At 40.3% G+C, this 18,645-nt stretch overlaps 1 protein-coding gene across 2 annotated transcripts in view; it reads left to right on the top strand.

Annotated features, from left to right (window-relative positions):
- Positions 1–18,619, top strand: part of LOC138761314 (huntingtin-interacting protein 1-related protein-like) — a 186,950-nt gene extending 168,331 nt beyond the window's left edge. For both annotated transcript variants that reach the window (XM_069933217.1, XM_069933218.1), the window contains 13 exons: positions 644–730; positions 3,353–3,460; positions 3,717–3,853; positions 4,667–4,777; positions 5,476–5,534; positions 5,639–5,669; positions 5,993–6,055; positions 6,790–6,890; positions 15,710–15,815; positions 16,232–16,355; positions 16,461–16,522; positions 17,150–17,344; positions 17,845–18,619. In XM_069933217.1, the coding sequence (XP_069789318.1) occupies positions 644–730; positions 3,353–3,460; positions 3,717–3,853; positions 4,667–4,777; positions 5,476–5,534; positions 5,639–5,669; positions 5,993–6,055; positions 6,790–6,890; positions 15,710–15,815; positions 16,232–16,355; positions 16,461–16,522; positions 17,150–17,344; positions 17,845–17,895 (1,235 nt within the window). In that variant the 3' untranslated portion in view covers positions 17,896–18,619. The remainder of the gene's footprint in view (positions 1–643; positions 731–3,352; positions 3,461–3,716; positions 3,854–4,666; positions 4,778–5,475; positions 5,535–5,638; positions 5,670–5,992; positions 6,056–6,789; positions 6,891–15,709; positions 15,816–16,231; positions 16,356–16,460; positions 16,523–17,149; positions 17,345–17,844) is intronic.
- The last annotated feature ends 26 nt before the right edge of the window (positions 18,620–18,645 follow it).

The raw sequence follows: 18,645 nt of genomic DNA, 5'->3' as shown, positions 1-18,645 counted from the left end.
TATTAATGCTGTGGTGTGCTATCGAACAGAAGCAAACACACAAAACATAAAGTCTGTTCAACAGGCTTTATTCGACATAAACTTCCACAGAGCTGGCTATGAGGAATACTGTTGCAAGCTCGGAGATTGTCTTTGAAGGGCGAGCTCTGGCTTATATCCCGGAGGGTGATTGACACCCGACCGGGTGGGGCTTGGTCCATTCAGGTCGGCTGATTGACAGCCGGCCAGGTGTTGTCTTGTCCCCATGCTCTTCTGCAGGTACAGAGGTCGCCCCCTGGAGTAAGCCAGTGGTGTACCAATACAAATGCACAGAATTCTGATGAGCAGCTTGTTCATTAACTAACAGTTGAGTACTCCAGAACATCTATTATTGAAGTAAACTTGCTTTCTAGTTCACATTTAGAAGTTTGTTTTGGAGATCCATTAGTGATAAAGTTGATTGAAACCAGTACCCCTGCATTGTTTGCACACTGGGTTTTTGTCACCAGGTGGGGGAAGGTTGTAAAGCAGAGCTCTAAACCTGCTTCCGAATGCCATTCAGATCTTTGTGACAGCTTTGTGCAGGCTGGTGTTGCCCAATGATGGGAACGCCCCAGAACCAGACTTATTTTATTGCAGAAATTATCTTGTTCATCTTTTGTAGATTACTTAATCAATAGGGCAGAGGCAGCCTTGGAATCGGTGAACTTGATGCAACAAGGACACTCACGGTACTTGAAGAACATGACAGGTAAAGTCACCTCTGTCTTGTGCCCATTTTTGGTACAGATAACAGTCAAATTGTTTTTGCATGCTAGGATTCTGAAAGCCAAATTCACCTTGATTCAAAGAGGCTGGAAACATTCTGTTTTCAGGTGCGCGCTAAAGCGGTTCTGCATTAGTTAACCTTCAGCAAAAAGTTATTAAAGGTTCATAAAGATTACCCACCAATGTATAACCTCTCCTCCCTTTTTATTTTGCTGTGTAAAGATTCAAAGCATGCTTGTTCTGCAATGATCTCTTCCTAAGCTGATTTCTTCCTGATCACACATTGCAAGACTATGGACACTGCTCTTCACGTAACAAATACTCACATTCTGGCAGAGGGTTATTGGACCAGGAGTTTTAGTTGTTTAACCTCTTCTTTGGTCTATGATTTTCTGGAAACTTTACATTAAAAAAACACTAAATTTTTAGAGTGACAGCACGGTAACAGGCCCTTCCGGCCTATCCACCCAATCAACCTACCAACTCTGTAAGTCTTTCAAATTTGGGAGGAAACTGGAGCACCTGGTGGAAACCCATGCAGGTCATGAAAAGAACGTACAAGCTCCTTACAAACAGTGCCTGTTGTAAGATCCCACAGTTCACTAAAATGCAAAAAGAGATGATACAGTGACCGTATATCGGCGGATAAGTTGACCAGCAGAAAAGTCAACCCACCCCCCACCCCCCACCCCACCCCCCCCCTTTTTCAGCCACATTTTAATGGTCTTGTTATATATTGGGCATATAAGTTGATCCCCAATTTTTGGGCTGTCCGGGCCTCCCAGCAACTAACCAAAATTTGTTACAACACTTCAATTGCAAAGTAACAAAGCTGTAAATTAAGCCAGCAAGTTAAAATAAACGCTAGCTTCTGACTGGGAAGATGCCAAACAGTGCTGGGTCCAAGTCTTCAGCCTACCAAGGAGGAGCGGTGACCTCGTTCTCATGGCGGGAGCGGGAACCTGGGCCTACCGGGCAGGAGCGGCGACCTTGTTCTCCTGGCGGGAGTGGGAACCTGGGCCTACCGGGCAGGAGCAGCGACCTCATTCTCCCGAGAAGGAGTGGTGACCTCATTCTTCCGGAGGGAACCAGGGCCTACTGGGCAGGAGCAGCGACCTCGTTCTCCCGGCGGGATCGGGAACCTTGGCCTACCAAGCAGGAGCAGTGACCTCGGTCTCTTCATTTGTAGAATGTCTGGGTGGTATTGGCAGCACCTGACAGTGGGGAGATGCTGGAGAGTGGTGGCGAGGTGCTTCCAGGGTCGATTTATACACCAAGTGCGTGTCCAGTAGTTTGAGCTGAATTTAAAGTCTCAAAAGTATATCTGGCACATAAGTTGACCCCCATTTTTTGAGTGATTTTTGAGGGTTTCAAGACTCTGTCTATTCGCCGAAATATATGGTATATGAAAGATGCCAGCGGTATGATTGCAAAATGTTCAGATGATATATGAAGCTGCAAAGGGCAACGATTGGGTAAATGCAGCTTCATGTAGAAAAGTGGGAATTGTTCATTTTGGCTGGGAAAATAAAAAAAAAGCTTGTTATCTAAACGGTGAGAGATTGAAGAGCCCTGAAGCTGCAAAGGAGCTGGACTCCCCAAGAGTATGATTTGCAAATGCTGGTGCTGAGAGCAGTTAGTGATTTTTTTTTAAATAAAAAGTCATCAATTGCCACAAGAATTGAATATAAATGGAGGTTATGTTTTAGTTAATGTAGGGGATTGTTGAGTCAACATGTACAACACTGCATCTTTATTTAATTGATGTGAATGCATTGGTTCAGTTACATAGAAACATAGGTCATTCGACCCTTCGAGCCTGCTCTGCTATTCAACGAGATCATGGCTGATCTTAAAGTTCAGTACCCCGTCCCCGCCTTCTCTCCATAATCTTTAATACCCTTATACTGAAGAAATGTATCTAATTCCCTCTTAAATATATTTAATGAACCTGCCTCTACTGCCCTCTGTGGCAATGAATTCCACAGATTCACCACCCTTTGGGTAAAGAAATTCCTCCTCATCTCGGTCCTAAATGGTTTGCCTATTATCCTCAAACCATGGCCCCGAGTTCTGGATTTTCCCATCATTGGAAAGGAATGGCAGGGTTGCCTTATGAGAGAAGATTTGGACAAGGTTAGGATTGAGTGACTCAAAATACAAGAATCTGAGGTTGGTTTTACAGAAGATAATTTCTCAAAGGAAAATCTAGATGGTCACTTTTTAAAAATAAGTTGTCCATTTAAGACAGGAATGAGGGTCATGAGTCTTTGCATCCACTGCCCCCTGGTAGATGGAATAGATCTACAGGAGCTGAGTGGCTTACTCTCTCTCCTTGTTTCTGCATTGAGATTAGTTGGCTCAACACAGACACGGGTTGTATCCAGGACTTTGGGATTAGAATGGCAAACTGTGACTGAGGAGTCCAAGCTTATTAAGACTCTATTTAGTATCAGATCAATGTCAAAAATACCTTGTTTGTGGTTTACGAAGTGGCTCATCTCATTGTAGCATTTTGAAAGCAATGTGAAAATCATTTTCTAATGTGTGTTGACTAACTATTCCCTTCTGTGTTAAGGTTTTTTTTTTCTATTGGTTCCCACAGATGCCAGTAGCCTCTTGCAAGCATTGACCAGATTCGCACACTTGGCTGCCGACACCATAGTGAACGGCAGTGCGACTTCCCATCTGGCACCAACCGATCACGCTGACCGTGAGTAGTGGGTCTGTCCCGAGTGATTGGAACAAAGATTAATCTTCACCTTGAATTCCCGTTCAGCTGCAGAGTTGAGACGTTAGAGGAACTACTCGAGAATTTATTTCTGTGGTCTCGTTAGCAGTCAGCTCTCTAGGCCCAAAGCATACATGAAGTCAGTATGGAAAATTCTTGCAGCTAATCACTACAGTCTTCCTAATGGAGCACCATTGAAAATAGTTTTCTAAAAATGATCTCTTTTCCATCTGCGCAGGGCTGACAGACACCTGCAGGGAGTGTGGAAAGGAGAGTCTACGCTATTTGGGCGACTTGAAGGAGAAGCAATCAGTTGCCCATGCAGAAGCTGCTGCTGTGAGGAGCGTGATTCAGAGCATTCTTGATCTTGGGCAGGTATGATCAATCGAGGACTTCCAAATGAGAAGTGATCTCTGGAAACCCCACACTGGGATGTGACTGAGCTTATGAGAAAGAATGTGTAAACTTCAAGAAGGAATATTAATATCTTGGTCAAATTGAGATCCAATTCCTCTACTTTAAAAGGGAAATTATTGACATGCATCAAGGAGAACTTTTGCTTCAGTTTTAAATCCCTTGAGCTGGATCTCTGACCCCCCCCATGAGGAGGCAGTATTGGATTCTTAGGCTGTTGCTACGAAACCAGTAAATGCAATGCATCTGGGCGGAAGCTACTGTTCCAGTGGTAGGAATACAAGATTAGGAGCAATCTCCAAGACAAATGCCCTTATTCAGTTGTATCCTGATTGATCTGTGGCCTCATCCACCTTCCATAATTTTCCTCTGCAACACTATTAGAAAAAGTATCTGCAATTTGTAAACTGGATTTTTTTTTAAACAAAGTAACAGCTCAACAGCAACTGAATCTTCACCTTGCAAAGAAATTAATTTTCCTTCTTGAAGTTTACACCAAATCCCCACTGAACTGCTTCTGTTCTCGTCAAATTCGTCCTGCATCCCATCAGTCTCCATTGTGGAATAGCCACTTGAATCTGATCACAACCTGACTGTCGTGACTGCACTTTCGGAGATGGACTCCTAGATTTCCCTGTCTGAAAGCGCCCAGATAATGGAATCCTGAGCGTGGTTTTATTGCAGAATCCTGACTTTTTTTGTGGGGGGGGGGGGGTGGAATTTTCACATTAAAGATTAAGCTTCAGTAAGTGTTTTTAATATTTAAAACTTAAGGAACTGAGGCCCAAGAGCATCGATATCAAACAGGAAGAGCTTGGTGACATAGTGGATAAAGAGATGGCAGCAACGTCGGCAGCCATTGAAGATGCAGTGAAGAGGATTGAGGTATAGCAGAATCTACCTTCCCCAAAAGCAGCTGATCACGTTATGGAAATGTTCCTTCATTTAATTGCTAAATTGAAATGCCTAAAATTATTTGCAATTTATTCTGATAGTAAGAATAGAAGCTTTCAGAAAACTTTATTTTTAGTACAGAATAACTATCTCTCAAATGCCCTTGCACACATTTCTGGGAGTTTTCTTGTCAATTGTTTCTTCCATCTTAGTCTGATCCCAGGCAGTCAGAGCTAAAGATTACAATGTTGTTACTGGTGATATCCAATTCTGAGTTCCTATGCATTGAAGTCAAGCTTTATAAATCCATTTCAATAATCAAGAGCAAATGAATTCAGTACTTAATTACTCTATTCTTAAATAGCTATTATGTGAGGGCTTGCTATTTTTAAATGTTGATAATTAATTGATTGTGGTGAACTTTGATATAAACATTGATGCCTATAAATGCAGTAGGGTGTAAAGGCTTGTTTTAAAGTCCCTTTTTTTTTGGGTTGTTAAAGGTGTTTAAATTATACTTTGGTTGCCTCCAAAACAGCAAACTCAGAATCCCATGGCAAATATTATTGGCATTCTTACTGGTTTAAAATATGCCAGCAGGATAGTGTTGGAAAGCTTGTCTTGCTTTCTGGAGAATACATCTTACCCTCAGGCAGAGCTGTGAGCCTTAATGTTGTTTTAAACTGCAGGAAATGATGAAGCAAGCCAGACAGGGCAGCTCTGGGATGAAACTTGAAGTTAATGAAAGGTTAGTAAAAAAAAGAGCCATGCACAAACCCAGTTTATTTAAAAACTAAATGGACTTTTCAACCACTGTACAGAGGTTTTCATTGTATTGCTTCTTCATTGCAGAATCTTAAACTCTTGCACCAATCTCATGAAGGTAAGAACCATACACTGTTTTGGTGTTGTCAGAAAGCAAGTCCTGTGGCAGTGGTAGTTTTGATGCTACTTCCAATGAACACATCTTTAAGGCCTTTTTTAATTACTGCATGTAAAAATGAATTTGGCAAACAGTTGTTGTGGAGTAGTATTAAATTGGTTGTTTCGGGTGATGAATCGCGTGGAGGAAATATTGGTCCAGTTAAAGTCTGGTGCAGCGAGTTATATTTGGTGGAACCTGCACTTTTTGATCCAGATTCATTGTTGTCTCATTCGAATGTTAGACCACGTTACTGAATTAAACTTGCATTTTCTGGATTTCAGGCAATAAGGCAGTTGGTGATGGCCTCAACGAGCTTACAGAAGGAGATTGTGGAAGGTGGAAGAGTAAGTACACTAGTCGGTATTCACTTGAGAATGATAGGTGGCATCCCAATCCACCACACTACCCCTCTTGCATTGGCTATAGTAGGCAGCATTCACTGTTAAATTGATCTATTGGTTTCTGCCTGAATCACAAACTTCCCATTGTGATTTTCAACCCTTTGTATTTAAACTCACCCTCCCAACCTCCTCCTACTTATTCCTTCAATAGGACCCCACCAAAGGGGGGGAAAAAAAATTGTCTGCAGACTTCACCTTCTCACAATTTGTTACTTTAGAGAGATTTAAGAATGTAAAATAATCTGAAGCTAATTGGAGAACTGACCAAATAACCATATAACAATTACAGTATGGAAACAGGTCATAATCGGTCCTTCTAGTCTGCACTGATTTAAGTGAAACTCCTCTAGTTCCACCTACCTGCTCCCTCCCCATAACCCTCACCCCCTTACATCCATGTACTCATCCAATCTCCTCTTAAATGACAGAATTGACCCTGCTGCAACCACCTCTTCCCGAAGGTCATTCCACTCAGCCACCACTCAGTGAAAAAGCTTCCTCTCATGTTACTTCTAAAGTTTTGCCTTCTAATCCTTGACTTATGACCCCCTCATTCCAATCTCCCCTACCCTCAAGGGGAAGCACTTTTAAAATTATTGCACGAGGACCAGCTTTGCCTTCTGAAGCATGAAAAGGATAATTGCTGTATTTAGTCAAGTAATAATTGTCCTTTACAGGGAGCAGCCACTCCAAAAGAATTCTATGCAAAGAATTCTCGGTGGACAGAAGGACTAATCTCTGCCTCCAAAGCTGTGGGATGGGGTGCCACACAGCTGGTGTAAGTACCAGCCCCAACTATTCGAGGTCCTTTTTGTTCTTTGACTGCAACAATAATAGGAAAGATGCTTTGTCTCTGTATTTGGAGTTGTGAAGAAAATACCTACATCTAACACTGAAGTTAGTATTGCATGGAAAATGCTTGTTGTGGTATAAATAGAGCAAAAAAAAATAGCATTGACACAAAACAGTGACCTGCGGACTTTAGCCTAATGTCAAGCTAATGAACAAATTACTTCAACTCAGGCACAGAGGAAAATTTCTGAAATATTTATATACATGAAATATAAGATGGTGTGTATATATATATATATATATATATATATATATATAAAACAATAAAAAATATATACACATACACATATATACATATGTGTGTGTATGTTAAATATAAAGAACAGGGGATTGAGGAGACGTATGATCATTACTTAGATTGCAGGAAAAACCTTAAGAAGGAAATTAGAAAGGCAAAAAGTATAAGGAGTCCATAGCTAATAAGGTGAAAGTGAATCCTAAGGGTTTTTACAGATACGTGAACAGTAAAAGGAGGGTTAAGGATAGAGTAGGTTCACTGGATGATGGGACTGGTGGACTATGTGAGGAACCGTATGAGATGGGAGAGATAGTGAACAATTTTTTCTCGTCTGTATTCACAAGGGAAAGGGACGTTGGGCTAAGTGAGGAAAATGGCTTAATTATGGAGAGAATAGAGATTAGTAAAGTGAGGTTTTTGGAGCTTCTAGGGTCAATAAAGGTGGATAAGTATCCTAGTCCTGATGGGATTTTTCAAAGATCACTGGAGGAGAGTGTGGTACCGCAGGATTGGAGGGTTGCGAATGTAGTTCTGTTGTTTAAAAAAGGCATTAGGTGCAGGCCAAGTAATTATCGGCCGGTATGTTTGACTTCGGTGGTGGGGAAAGTTATGGAGGGTATTCTTCAAGATAGTATATCTGGATAGGCAGGGATTGATTAGGGGCACCCAGCATGGGTTTGTAAAAGGAAAGTCATGTTTGACGAACCTTGTTGAGTTTTTTGAGGAAGTGACAAAAAAGGTGGATGAAGGTAGAGCAGTGGATGTGATCTATTTGGATTTTAGTAAGGCTTTTGATAAGCTTCTGCATGGAAGGTTAATAAAGAAGGTTCAGTCACTAGGAATTAGTAGAGAGATTGTGACATGGGTTCAGAGGTGGCTGGGAGATAGACAGCAGAGAGTCAAGGTGGACAACTGTCTGTCAGGTTGGAAGCCTGTGACAAGCGGGGTGCCTCAGGGATCAGTGCTGGGTCCCTTGTTGTTTATCATTTATATTAATGATTTAAAGGAGGGTGTGGTTAACTTGGTAAGCAAATATGCGGATGATACAAAAATAGGGGGAGTGGTGGATAGTGAGGTAGATTTTCTTGGATTATAGAAGGAATTGGTTTGTTTGGAAGAGTGAGCTGAAAGATGGCAGATGGAATTCAATGCATGCAATTGCGAGGTGCTGCATTTCGGTAAAAATAACCAGAATAGGACATTTGCAGAGGAACAAAGGGTTATGGTACACAGTTCATTGAAGGTGGATTCCCATGTAGGCAGGGTGGTTAAGGAGTACTGTGCTCAGTTCTGGTCTCCAAATTATAGAAAGTATATAGATAAGGTGGAGAGAGTGCAGAGAAGATTTACAAGGATGTTGCCTGGCTTACAGCATCTAGATTACAGGGAGAGATTAAGGAGAATGGGACTTTATTCATTGGAACGTAGATGGCTGAGAAGGGATTTGATAGAGGTATTTAAAATTATGAAAGGAATAGATAAACTAGACATAAATAGACTCTTTCCCCTGAGGGCAGGGGAGGTTGGAACAAGAGGGCTTGAGTTAAGGGTAAGGGGGCAAAACTTTGAGTGAAAAAGCATCCTCTAATATTTCTCTAGCGAGTGGTAGCAGAATGGCATGATCTCCCAAAAGAGAAGGTTGAAGGGTTATGGGCAGAGAGCTAGTGGAGTTGTTCAAGTGAACTGGTGCGACTCAAAGGGCTGAGATGGCCTGTTTCTGCACTGTAAACTGTTATATGGTTTACATATATATATATCACACACTGGAGTGACCTTCTCCTATGCAGGTTGCCTAACCGGGCTGATGAGGCTTGCCTCCTCTTTTAGGTCGAACCATTTCTGGAGATCTACGATCGCTGTCCACAGTTATGGAGTGGTGCGCCCCTGGAATCGGCCTGCGTGCGTTTACTCCTGCCGCGGCCGAGTAAAGGGGATGCAGCATTGGTTGAGGATCAGAAAGAAAAGTTCTAGTAGAAAATTTTTTAAGACTGGAGAGAACTCTGCAATGGAGTTCACAGTTGTTAGTGTTTAGACTATTGGTTTTTGAAATGTGTATTAAACTCTGAAATACACTAAACAGTTCTCATTGACCGCTCCCGGCCCGGGGCTCGGCTGCCAACAGTCGGGCTGTGCAGGCTGCCAGGGTTTGCCTGGCGACGGCGGCCTGTGTTCGGTGCGGGCAGGCCTGGTCTCGGCTGGCTGTCTCTCCCCGCGATGCGGCCGTTACCTCAGGCAGGACCTCGGGTTTCTGAAAGACATTATTATTACTTACAATTTTTCAAGCCTCCATTGCTTGTAGGTAGTGGGAGTCCAGTCACAAGGGGTGACCATTCCAAAAAGCACAACTGTAGTTCCTATACAAACACTAAGACCCTAATTATTAGTTTCTGCTGAATTATCTGACTTCCCTGGATTGCAGACAAAATTAATCATTCCATATCTACTATTCTGCTACACATGGCATAAAACAATTCAGTTCAAGTGCAGGAACCAAGACTCCAGTTGCACCAACCCTCTTTTCAATCTTCTTCAGCATGATGCTGAAACAAGCCAATAAAGACCTCAACAATGAAGACGGTGTTTACATCCGGTACTGCACGGATGGCAGTCTCTTCAATCTGAGGCACCTGCAAGCTCACACCAAGACACAAGAGCAACTTTTCCGTGAACTACTCTTTGCAGACGATGCTGCTTTAGTTGCCCATTCAGAGCCAGCTCTCCAGCACATGAGGTCCTGTTTTGCGGAAACTGCCAAAATGTTTGGCCTGGAAGTCAGCCTGAAGAAAACTGAGGTCCTCCATCAGCCAGCTCCCCCACATCTCCATCGGGCACACAGAACTCAAAACGGTCAACCAATTTACCTACCTCGGCTGCACCATTTCATCTGATGCAAGGATCGACAAAGAGATAGACAACAGACTCGCCAAGGCAAATAGCGTCTTTGGAAGACTACACAAGAGAGTCTGGAAAAACAACCACCTGAAGAAACACACAAAGATCAGCGTGTACAGAGCCATTGTCAGAGCCATTGTCATACCCATGCTCATGGGTCCTCTACCGGCATCACCTACAGCTCCTAGAATGCTTCCATCAGCGCTGTCTCTGCTCCATCCTCAACATTCATTGGAATGACTTCATCACCAACATCGAAGTACTCGAGCTGGCAGAGTCCGCAAGCATCGAATCCATGCTGCTGAAGACCCAACTGCGCTGGGTGGGTCACGTCTCCAGAATGGAGGACCATCACCTTCCCAAGATCGTGTTCTGTGGTGAGCTCTCCACTGGCCACTGAGACAGAGGTGCACGGACTGCTTAAAGAAATCTCTTGGTGCCTGCCACATTGACCACCGCCAGTGGGCTGATATCGCCTCCAACCGTGCATCTTGGCGCCTCACAGTTCGGCGGGCAGCAATCTCCTTTGAAGAAGACCGCAGAGCCCACCTCACTGACAAAAGACAAAGGAGGAAAAACCCAACGCCCAAACCCAACCAACCAATTTTCCCTTGCAACCGTGCCTGCCTGTCCCGCATCGGACTTGTCAGTCACCAACGAGCCTGCAGCAGACGTGGACATACCCCTCCATAAATCTTCGTCCGTGAAGCCAAGCCAAAGAAAAAATATATATATAAATACGTGTCTTTACGTATATTTTATATACATAACCATACTGTGTGTATTTCCCCCCTTTTAAAATGTATATTCCTTCAGCTAAATATCAAAATCCATTGTTGGGTCTGCAATTCCATTCCATGCCTTCAATCTTCTTCATTAAAGTGAACCTAGTTCTGTTGTTTTGAGAATGGAATCTGGAAACAAAAGTCTGAGTGCACAAATGTTTCAATTATTCACAGATTGTTCTTCTCTATAGTGGTTTTCCTCAGACTTACTCTATTTCTCGATCAATGATTTGAACTTTTTAGTCCTCAAGACATTTTATTTGGGCTAGAATGAGTTTTAACCTGACACTCAAAGTTTAAAACTCATTTAAATTTGTCCTGTCAGAGGGGCGTGTCATGTGATGACATGGAGTTAGTAACTAATCCCTACTCTCCCGGAAAACGTTTTAAAAGAAAAAGTTTAAAAGGACAGGGAAAGAAACCATCGGAAATGTTGAAGAACAGGATGCCATCAAAGGAGGAAAAACTTGTTATTACAGCACTGGAACCAGAAAAAGAAATAAGGCCTACCCCAAAAGAGGAGCCGGGTCCTCTATAGCTGGGGAGACCTTGAGCTCTTTTGCCTCTGGTAACTGAAGAACATATACTGTGCAGGTGCAGAGAAGAAAGAAAAACAGAGGTACTTCTAGAAAAAACCCTGAACCTGACAGCTCTGGGGGAACCAAGTAAGGAACTGATAGAGGTAGAAGTTGAATCGGACATAGAACAAGGATTCAGAGAGGTTGGTAAAGAAACTATTATTGGCTTCTTAGGTCAAAATGTTTTATGAGTAATCTGGAAGAATCATTGCAACTGTCTCTTAAAGTCATATCTGATAAAGTGACAGAAACTAGAGATGCGATTGGCGAGGTGCAGAAAACCGTAAAGTAAATGGACAGGAAATTAGAAGCTATGAAAGAAAGAATAAAAGGAAATGAATTGGAAATATGGCAACTCAAAGATCAGGTGAAAAATTTGCAAGCAGAATCAAAAATAATAAAAGCATTTTAGCCAGGAGATGAACTAACATCAAGATTGTGGGGCTGAGAGAAGGTGGTGAAGGCCAGGATATGAAGAAATTTTTACAAAGTTGGATACCACAAGTACTGGGAATGGAACAATTTAGAGGAATAATTGAAAGAGTGTTGGAACTATAGCGGCAAAGCTAGCGAAGTCAAGACAAGCCCCAATGATCTACAATGGAAACAAGCCCTTCTTTTACCCGGATATAAGTTTTGAACTGTTGAAAAAGAGAAAGGAATTTAATGTAGTTAAAAATGTTTTGTGGAAGACAGGATATGCATTGGTTTTGAGATATCCTGCTGTATTGAAAATTTTCCTTGATGATTAGCATAATTTTTTTCAGATCCTGATGAAACCAAAGCTTTTGCTGAATCTTTGTTAAGATGGAAAGTAAGGGATGAGGAGATATACTGTTTGGTTTGACAGTAAAACTGGAAGATATCTTTATTTGACTTTTCTTTAATTGTAAGGGTAGGGAGTTAAGTTAATATTAATAGGTAATGAAGTAACTGAAGATGTATGTAGAGGCTAGTTAGCACAAAATTCAGGGGCGGGGGAGGGGGGGGGGCAAAGGGAATGTTTGCTGGCTGCCACTGAATCATGTGTGCAGGTGTAGACTGGACTACCACTCCTATAAATAAGGGCAATAAAAAGGGAATTTTTTTGGGGTATTCTATCATTTCTTGTTTCTTTTCTATTTTCCACATTTATTGGTGTAATAGATATAATAAAGTACAATGCCTTTGTTATGTTAAAGGGGGATTTGGAGGATGAGTAGGGGGTTAATTTGATTGAAAACTATTGGGAAGATTAACTATGAGTTTTAATGTCAATAGGATACAAAATCAAATAAAACAAACATATTTAGTGGAGAAGGAATTAGATGGGTAAAGTAGTGGCAGCCTCATTTAATTCAAAGGTGCAAGTTGTACTAGTAAAAATGTTAAATGTAGAAAAGGACCTGGCATGTTATTGTAGAATGTCAAATATACTCAGAAAATTGGACCTTTTTGATTTTATATGCTCCTAATGTAGAAGATAGTAAATTTATGCAAGATCTTTTTATGTAACTGTCAAATGCCAATGGTAAAATTTTGACGGAGGAGATTTTAATTTGACATTAAATTCAAAAATGGACAGATCGGGAAAATATGTAGGAGATAAAGTGTCTTAAGAAGTAGGAATGGACTTGAGACTTCTGGAGCATAGTCAATTTGAATATGTTTATAACAGATACCTTTATTATTCAAATATTTATAACTACTCTGTATAATAAATTACAAGAAATAAAGGAAAAAGATTTGTATAAAACTAAATTGAAGTGGGAACAGGATTTAAATGTACAAATTCAAGAAATATGGATGGAACTGTAGAGATAGTGTAACTAATACAATCAATACTAGATATGAAATGGTTCAATATAATTTTTTTACATCAAATGTATTACATATCTTACAAATGGAGTAGAAAAATTTATTCAGTGTTTTAGAAGTAAAAGAGGTTGGAAATTTCTTGCATTCAGTACAGTTGTGTGAAAAGGTACAAGATTGCTGGAAAGAATTATGCGTTATGTTAGAGAAGATATTAAAAGTGAAGGTTAAATTAGATCCAAGAATTTTTTTTGTTGGGTAATATAGATGATGAAGACATTAATTTGGTATTAGATAAATACAAAAAGAGATTTTTGAGTCTGGCAATAGTGAAAAAGTATGTAGCTAAAACGTGGAAATTGAAAATAATGTAAAAATAGAATGGTTTAATGAAATATTGTCTCCCATTAGAAAAAATTACTTCTAGAAGAGATGATTATGATAAATTGTCAAATTTGGGAGCCATATGAGATTTATGAATATAATCGCCCCCCCCCCCGAAAATATGCTACTTTCATCAAGAAATATATTATTAATGTGGTTTAATTATTACGATGAACATGTTCTTCTTCTATCTGTAGGGGTTAAGGATGGTGAAAATTATTTAGTATCTAACATGTAATGATATTGCAAGTTAATTTGAAATGTATGGAAGATACTAATAAATAAAATTTTCAAAAAAATGTTCTGTCAACAAAATTATAGAATTTCTTTATAATGTTGCGCTTGGCCAGCTCATTTAAAAGGCTTACTGAAACCCAGCATTGTTTTGGGAGAAGTACTGTTTACCATATTTAGAACAATGCAGTGGGATGCTATTGATGTTGAAGGTAACTTATTATAACCATGCAAATGCAATTGATCTTGACACCTTTAATAAAAATCCCTGCTATCCACCAGGTGGCATTTGAGAATGTCTGATCACCCTGATTAATTTTACTCACTGCTCTCAAGCCTTGGAAACCACTTACTTCCACTTTATTAGAGAGATCACGTTTGGTCTCCAACTTAAAAACCCATACAGTGCAGGTGGAATAAAACTTTGGTTAGCTGTCACAAAATTCATCTGGTTGAGTGTAAACAGCATCTGGCCCTGGTCAATTTATCACATTTGGATCAAGTTGCACCCATGAAATTCTCTTCTGCTGCAGATTGCAGTCAGTCTTTTCCAGAACAGCCCTATTTAATGTTCAGGCATTCTGCAGGTCCACCCCAGTTCACAGTCTAGTCTTCGCGGATCCTTTCCATTTACCCATCCAGCCCAGTTCCTACCTTAGAAACCTCGATCAAACCAGCCACATTCAACAAGGATATATTCTGGGAATTAATCTGAACCTTCATCGGGGTTTATTCTTTCACTGTCTAAACTATTTAGAATCTTAAATTTATTTTTAGATTCTGCGTTCACACCCATCTTACATTAATTAACAACAACTGTTGTTAATGACCAACTTGCTATTCTGTAGCCACCCTGTTGAATTAAAGCAGACAACATCAGCAGGAGTAGACCATCGGGCCTTTAGTAAACTCCACTGGGCCGTAGCTAATCTTTTACCATGCTTCTCGCTCCTTTGGTTACACCAGTCTCTGGAAACATCAATGAATTTAGCAATTTGGCCACACATCCCTCCAGGGTAGTAAATTCTAAAAATGATTGAAGAAATTGTGCCTTGGTGCCAATTGACCAGCCCCTTATTCTGAGACTGAACCCAGTCCTAAACTGATCGTACAGGAGAAGCATCCCCCTAACCGGTCGAGCTTTTCTTGAATTTTGCACATTTCAGTAGCCATGAGGAAGATGGGGGTGGTGCCTGAATACACCTGGGTTTGGTCTGGTCTCGGCCGTAAAGCAGGCACGGGACTGGTCAGTACTTGGAGGGAAGACCGCCTAGGAACATGGGGTGCTGGACAAGTGATGTCTCTGCCTTACAGTGGACAGAAGTTAAAGAATTTCATGTATGTCACATTCTAAATGTAGTATTACGTGTCAATAATGGAACCTTTAAGCGTTAGAAATTCAGAATAAGAGATGGAGGAAAGTATCTCTATCCACACTGATTTGCTAGTCAATGCAAGACAGGCACTCACGAACAAAAACTGATTTGCTGAAAAACTAAAGCCAATTGAATGTTCCTAACAGTTTGCTCACATGGCAGATTCACCAGTGTTGTTAATCCTTTCCGCACTCCTTCTGGCAAGGAGGGTAAAGCAGCACATTTTCTGGGGGTTCGGCAGCTTCATCAAGGAAAATGCTTCAAAATATTAAAAACTCTAAATCAGCGTTTAGTAGATTAGGTTCTTCAGTTTAAAAAAAATTAAATGTAACCATAATCACTGACAGTTGCCCTGCAGATTGTTGGGATTTTTATTTCACACTTTGGGTAATCGTGTTTAAGGTTTTGGGGCAAGGATATGAAATGATCTGCAAGGAATGTCTATTTGTTTGCTTTTGATCCAGAGATTCAGCTGATAAAGTCGTCTTGAAGACCGGAAAGTACGAGGAATTAATTGTTTGCTCACACGAGGTGGCCGCCAGTACAGCCCAGCTTGTAGCTGCATCAAAGGTGAGGAGACCAATAAAATCAGTGGGAAAAGGCAGAAGTGGTACAACAAAAACAAGGAGCAGAACATTACCAGTGATCAGAATTTAATCTACTTGGATGCATTTGCTAATGGGGAACAAAAACTCCAGAAGCAAATATGGGGAAAATACCGCCACCAGTGATGGAGCACATGACTAGGCATTCTGGATGGCTTACAAATTCTCCATATTAATTGCCTAGCACGTTGTTCTAACTTGTGCAACAATAACACTCCTTTATTCCTGCACCCTGTTCCATTGTTGATGGAATTCTGTCACTTCTCTCAGTTCACTGGCTGCACCCTCAACTCAACCTTCCCCATTTCTTGTCAGTTGGTTTGCTAACACAAGTTGTCTGCCCGATTTATGAACTTGTCCTCCGTTGTTGCTGTAATTCAGGTGAAAGCAGACCGAAGCAGCAGAAACCTGTCCCGACTGCAGCAAGCCTCCAGACACGTGAATGAAATGGCTGCTAATGTAGTGGCATCAACAAAATCAGGACAGGAACAAATTGAAGATAAAGGTAAACCGATCCCATGAGGGCACAGGGTTTTGCCAGCAGTTTGATATATTCGCATCGTGTTCAGTTGGATTTGGACATTGATGTTCCCGTTTCAATATTTTGCAGATACAATGGATTTTTCAGGGATCTCAAGGATTAAACTTAAAAAGCAGGAGATTGAAACACAGGTAAATTATTTTTAGATTGTGCTACTCAGCTAAACTACAGCTCATTTGAGGGACAGCACTTCTAATTGAAATGTGTTCTTCAGCACTCATTTACAGCAAGCTCATAAGTAAGATGATGTTCCCTTGCACTTAGTTTTCTGTAACACAGTTCTCTGCAATTTTGCACTCCAGAATACACTGACGACTAGATAGCACACAAAGTTTTCTCACTGTCATTTAGTGCACGTGACCAACAACGCCATTCAAAATTGTGCTCAGTTCTGATGGTCTCCCAACCTAGATGGTGTGCAAGAGTCCACAGAGTCACAAGCTTGCTCCTGGCTTCTTTTGTTCCTCAAAAAGGAGAGAGGACAAATAGCTCAATTTACAAGTTTAGAAAATAGGTTCTCAATGAAATATACAAAATTTAAAACAGGGCAACTAGTTGGACAATGTTTCCCATGGCTGGAGTGTTTGGAACCAAGTGTCAATATTAAAGCACCGAAATAAAACATTTCCCTCCCATACATAGTGAATCTTTGAAATCTTCTACCCATTTTCAAGACGTTATCCAAACATTTAATTTGAATAGAGAGCCCAATGGCCTACCTTATTTCTTGCGTGTTAACATTTTTTTTTTACATTTAGGTTAAAGTACTAGAGTTGGAAAATAAACTGGAGCAAGAACGAATGAAGCTTGGTGATCTCAGAAAGCAACATTATGAGCTGGGAGGAGCACAGGACAAAATATTGGAAGATGAGAAGCTTCCTTCGAAACCGGAGATTTCAAAAAAGCCACTACTGTCTCAAAAGCCAAATATCCCACCCAAAAAAGATTCTCAGGCAAGTCTAACCTCAAGTCCAATCTTTATTCCTACGGTTAATTGATAAAATGAATGATCATTAGATGTCAACGGACTAAGAATTGTGCCAAATTAACAGCTTCTTCAGGATGTGCTCAACTCTGGCAAGGCCTTGTTTCAAAATATAGTAAAAGTCCTAAACTCCCGACTGCTCAAGCATCGAGTTAGTCTGGATTTTCTGGATTCTCGGGCAGTGCTTTTAAAGTTCAAATTTAATGAGATTAAAGAGATAAACAGGTAAATTTTGATGGTATTTTATGAAAAAAAGTTTCATTATTTCAGCAACTTTGATGCACTAGTGATGGATACAATAGCCTTCTACATTTAAAAAATTTGAGTCCTGATTCTCAGGTGGACTGTCCATTGCAGCTGAAGTAAAATTCAAAACATAGAAAAAGTGAGGCAAGTTTTATGCTGTAACCTCTGTTTAAAGCTTTATGATAGTAACGGCATTGGGTTATTTCTGACTTTATTTTGCAGTTAAATGCATCTGAAAAGGCCTATGTTTCTCATTTACGCAACTCGCCATAATACGTGGAGACGACTCAGTAAATTGGATCAAGTAGAAGACTGCATTCTTCAGTAGATGGCAGTGTTACATTCCATAAACTTACTAATTTTAATTAAATAGTTTTGATTGAATTAAAATAAAAGCAAATTACAATATGTACATTTTAAAATTGGTCATACAGGATGATATGGGAGAATATTGGTTGAGGTAATAAAGTATTTTAAGAATTAATTTAAAAAAAACAGTAGCATATGGTTCACTGTATATTTGCTACTGGGCTAGAACATTTGTGTAATTGTTGGAACGCATCAGGAATCTAAAAGATACAGAAGCTTTGTACATACTTTTAACTCGATTAATTTCTGGGAATCTAAATGCAGTATAAAGTATTTTGTATGTATGTGGAAACTTTAATAGGTGTGGTGGTGTATTTATTAGCAATAGAAAATAATTGGCGCTGTGAACAGTTGACTTTAGCTATATTGAATTGTGACAAAAATATGAATTGTAATGTGAAATTTGAAATGTTGAGTAAATGTATTCTTTTTGTATATCAGATGTAACCAAAGATGCAGAGGACATTTTATCCACTAGAACAGCTGGATTTGCTGCTTCCTACATTATAAATCTGATCTCAGTTTTTTTTTAAAGCTTTAATCTTAAGTACAAAAACCTAGGGCCAGTGAAATAATTTCTGTATAGATCAATTTTTAGAGCAGGGGAATAAAATTATTAACCTTGCAATTGTTTCAAAGGCTGTTATTGTTCTT

The sequence above is a fragment of the Narcine bancroftii genome, chromosome 4 (assembly GCF_036971445.1).
Source record: "Narcine bancroftii isolate sNarBan1 chromosome 4, sNarBan1.hap1, whole genome shotgun sequence".
Lineage (NCBI taxonomy): Eukaryota > Metazoa > Chordata > Chondrichthyes > Torpediniformes > Narcinidae > Narcine > Narcine bancroftii.
The sequence above is the reverse complement of the archived record's forward strand: the minus strand, read 5'-3'. Positions and strand labels throughout refer to the sequence as shown.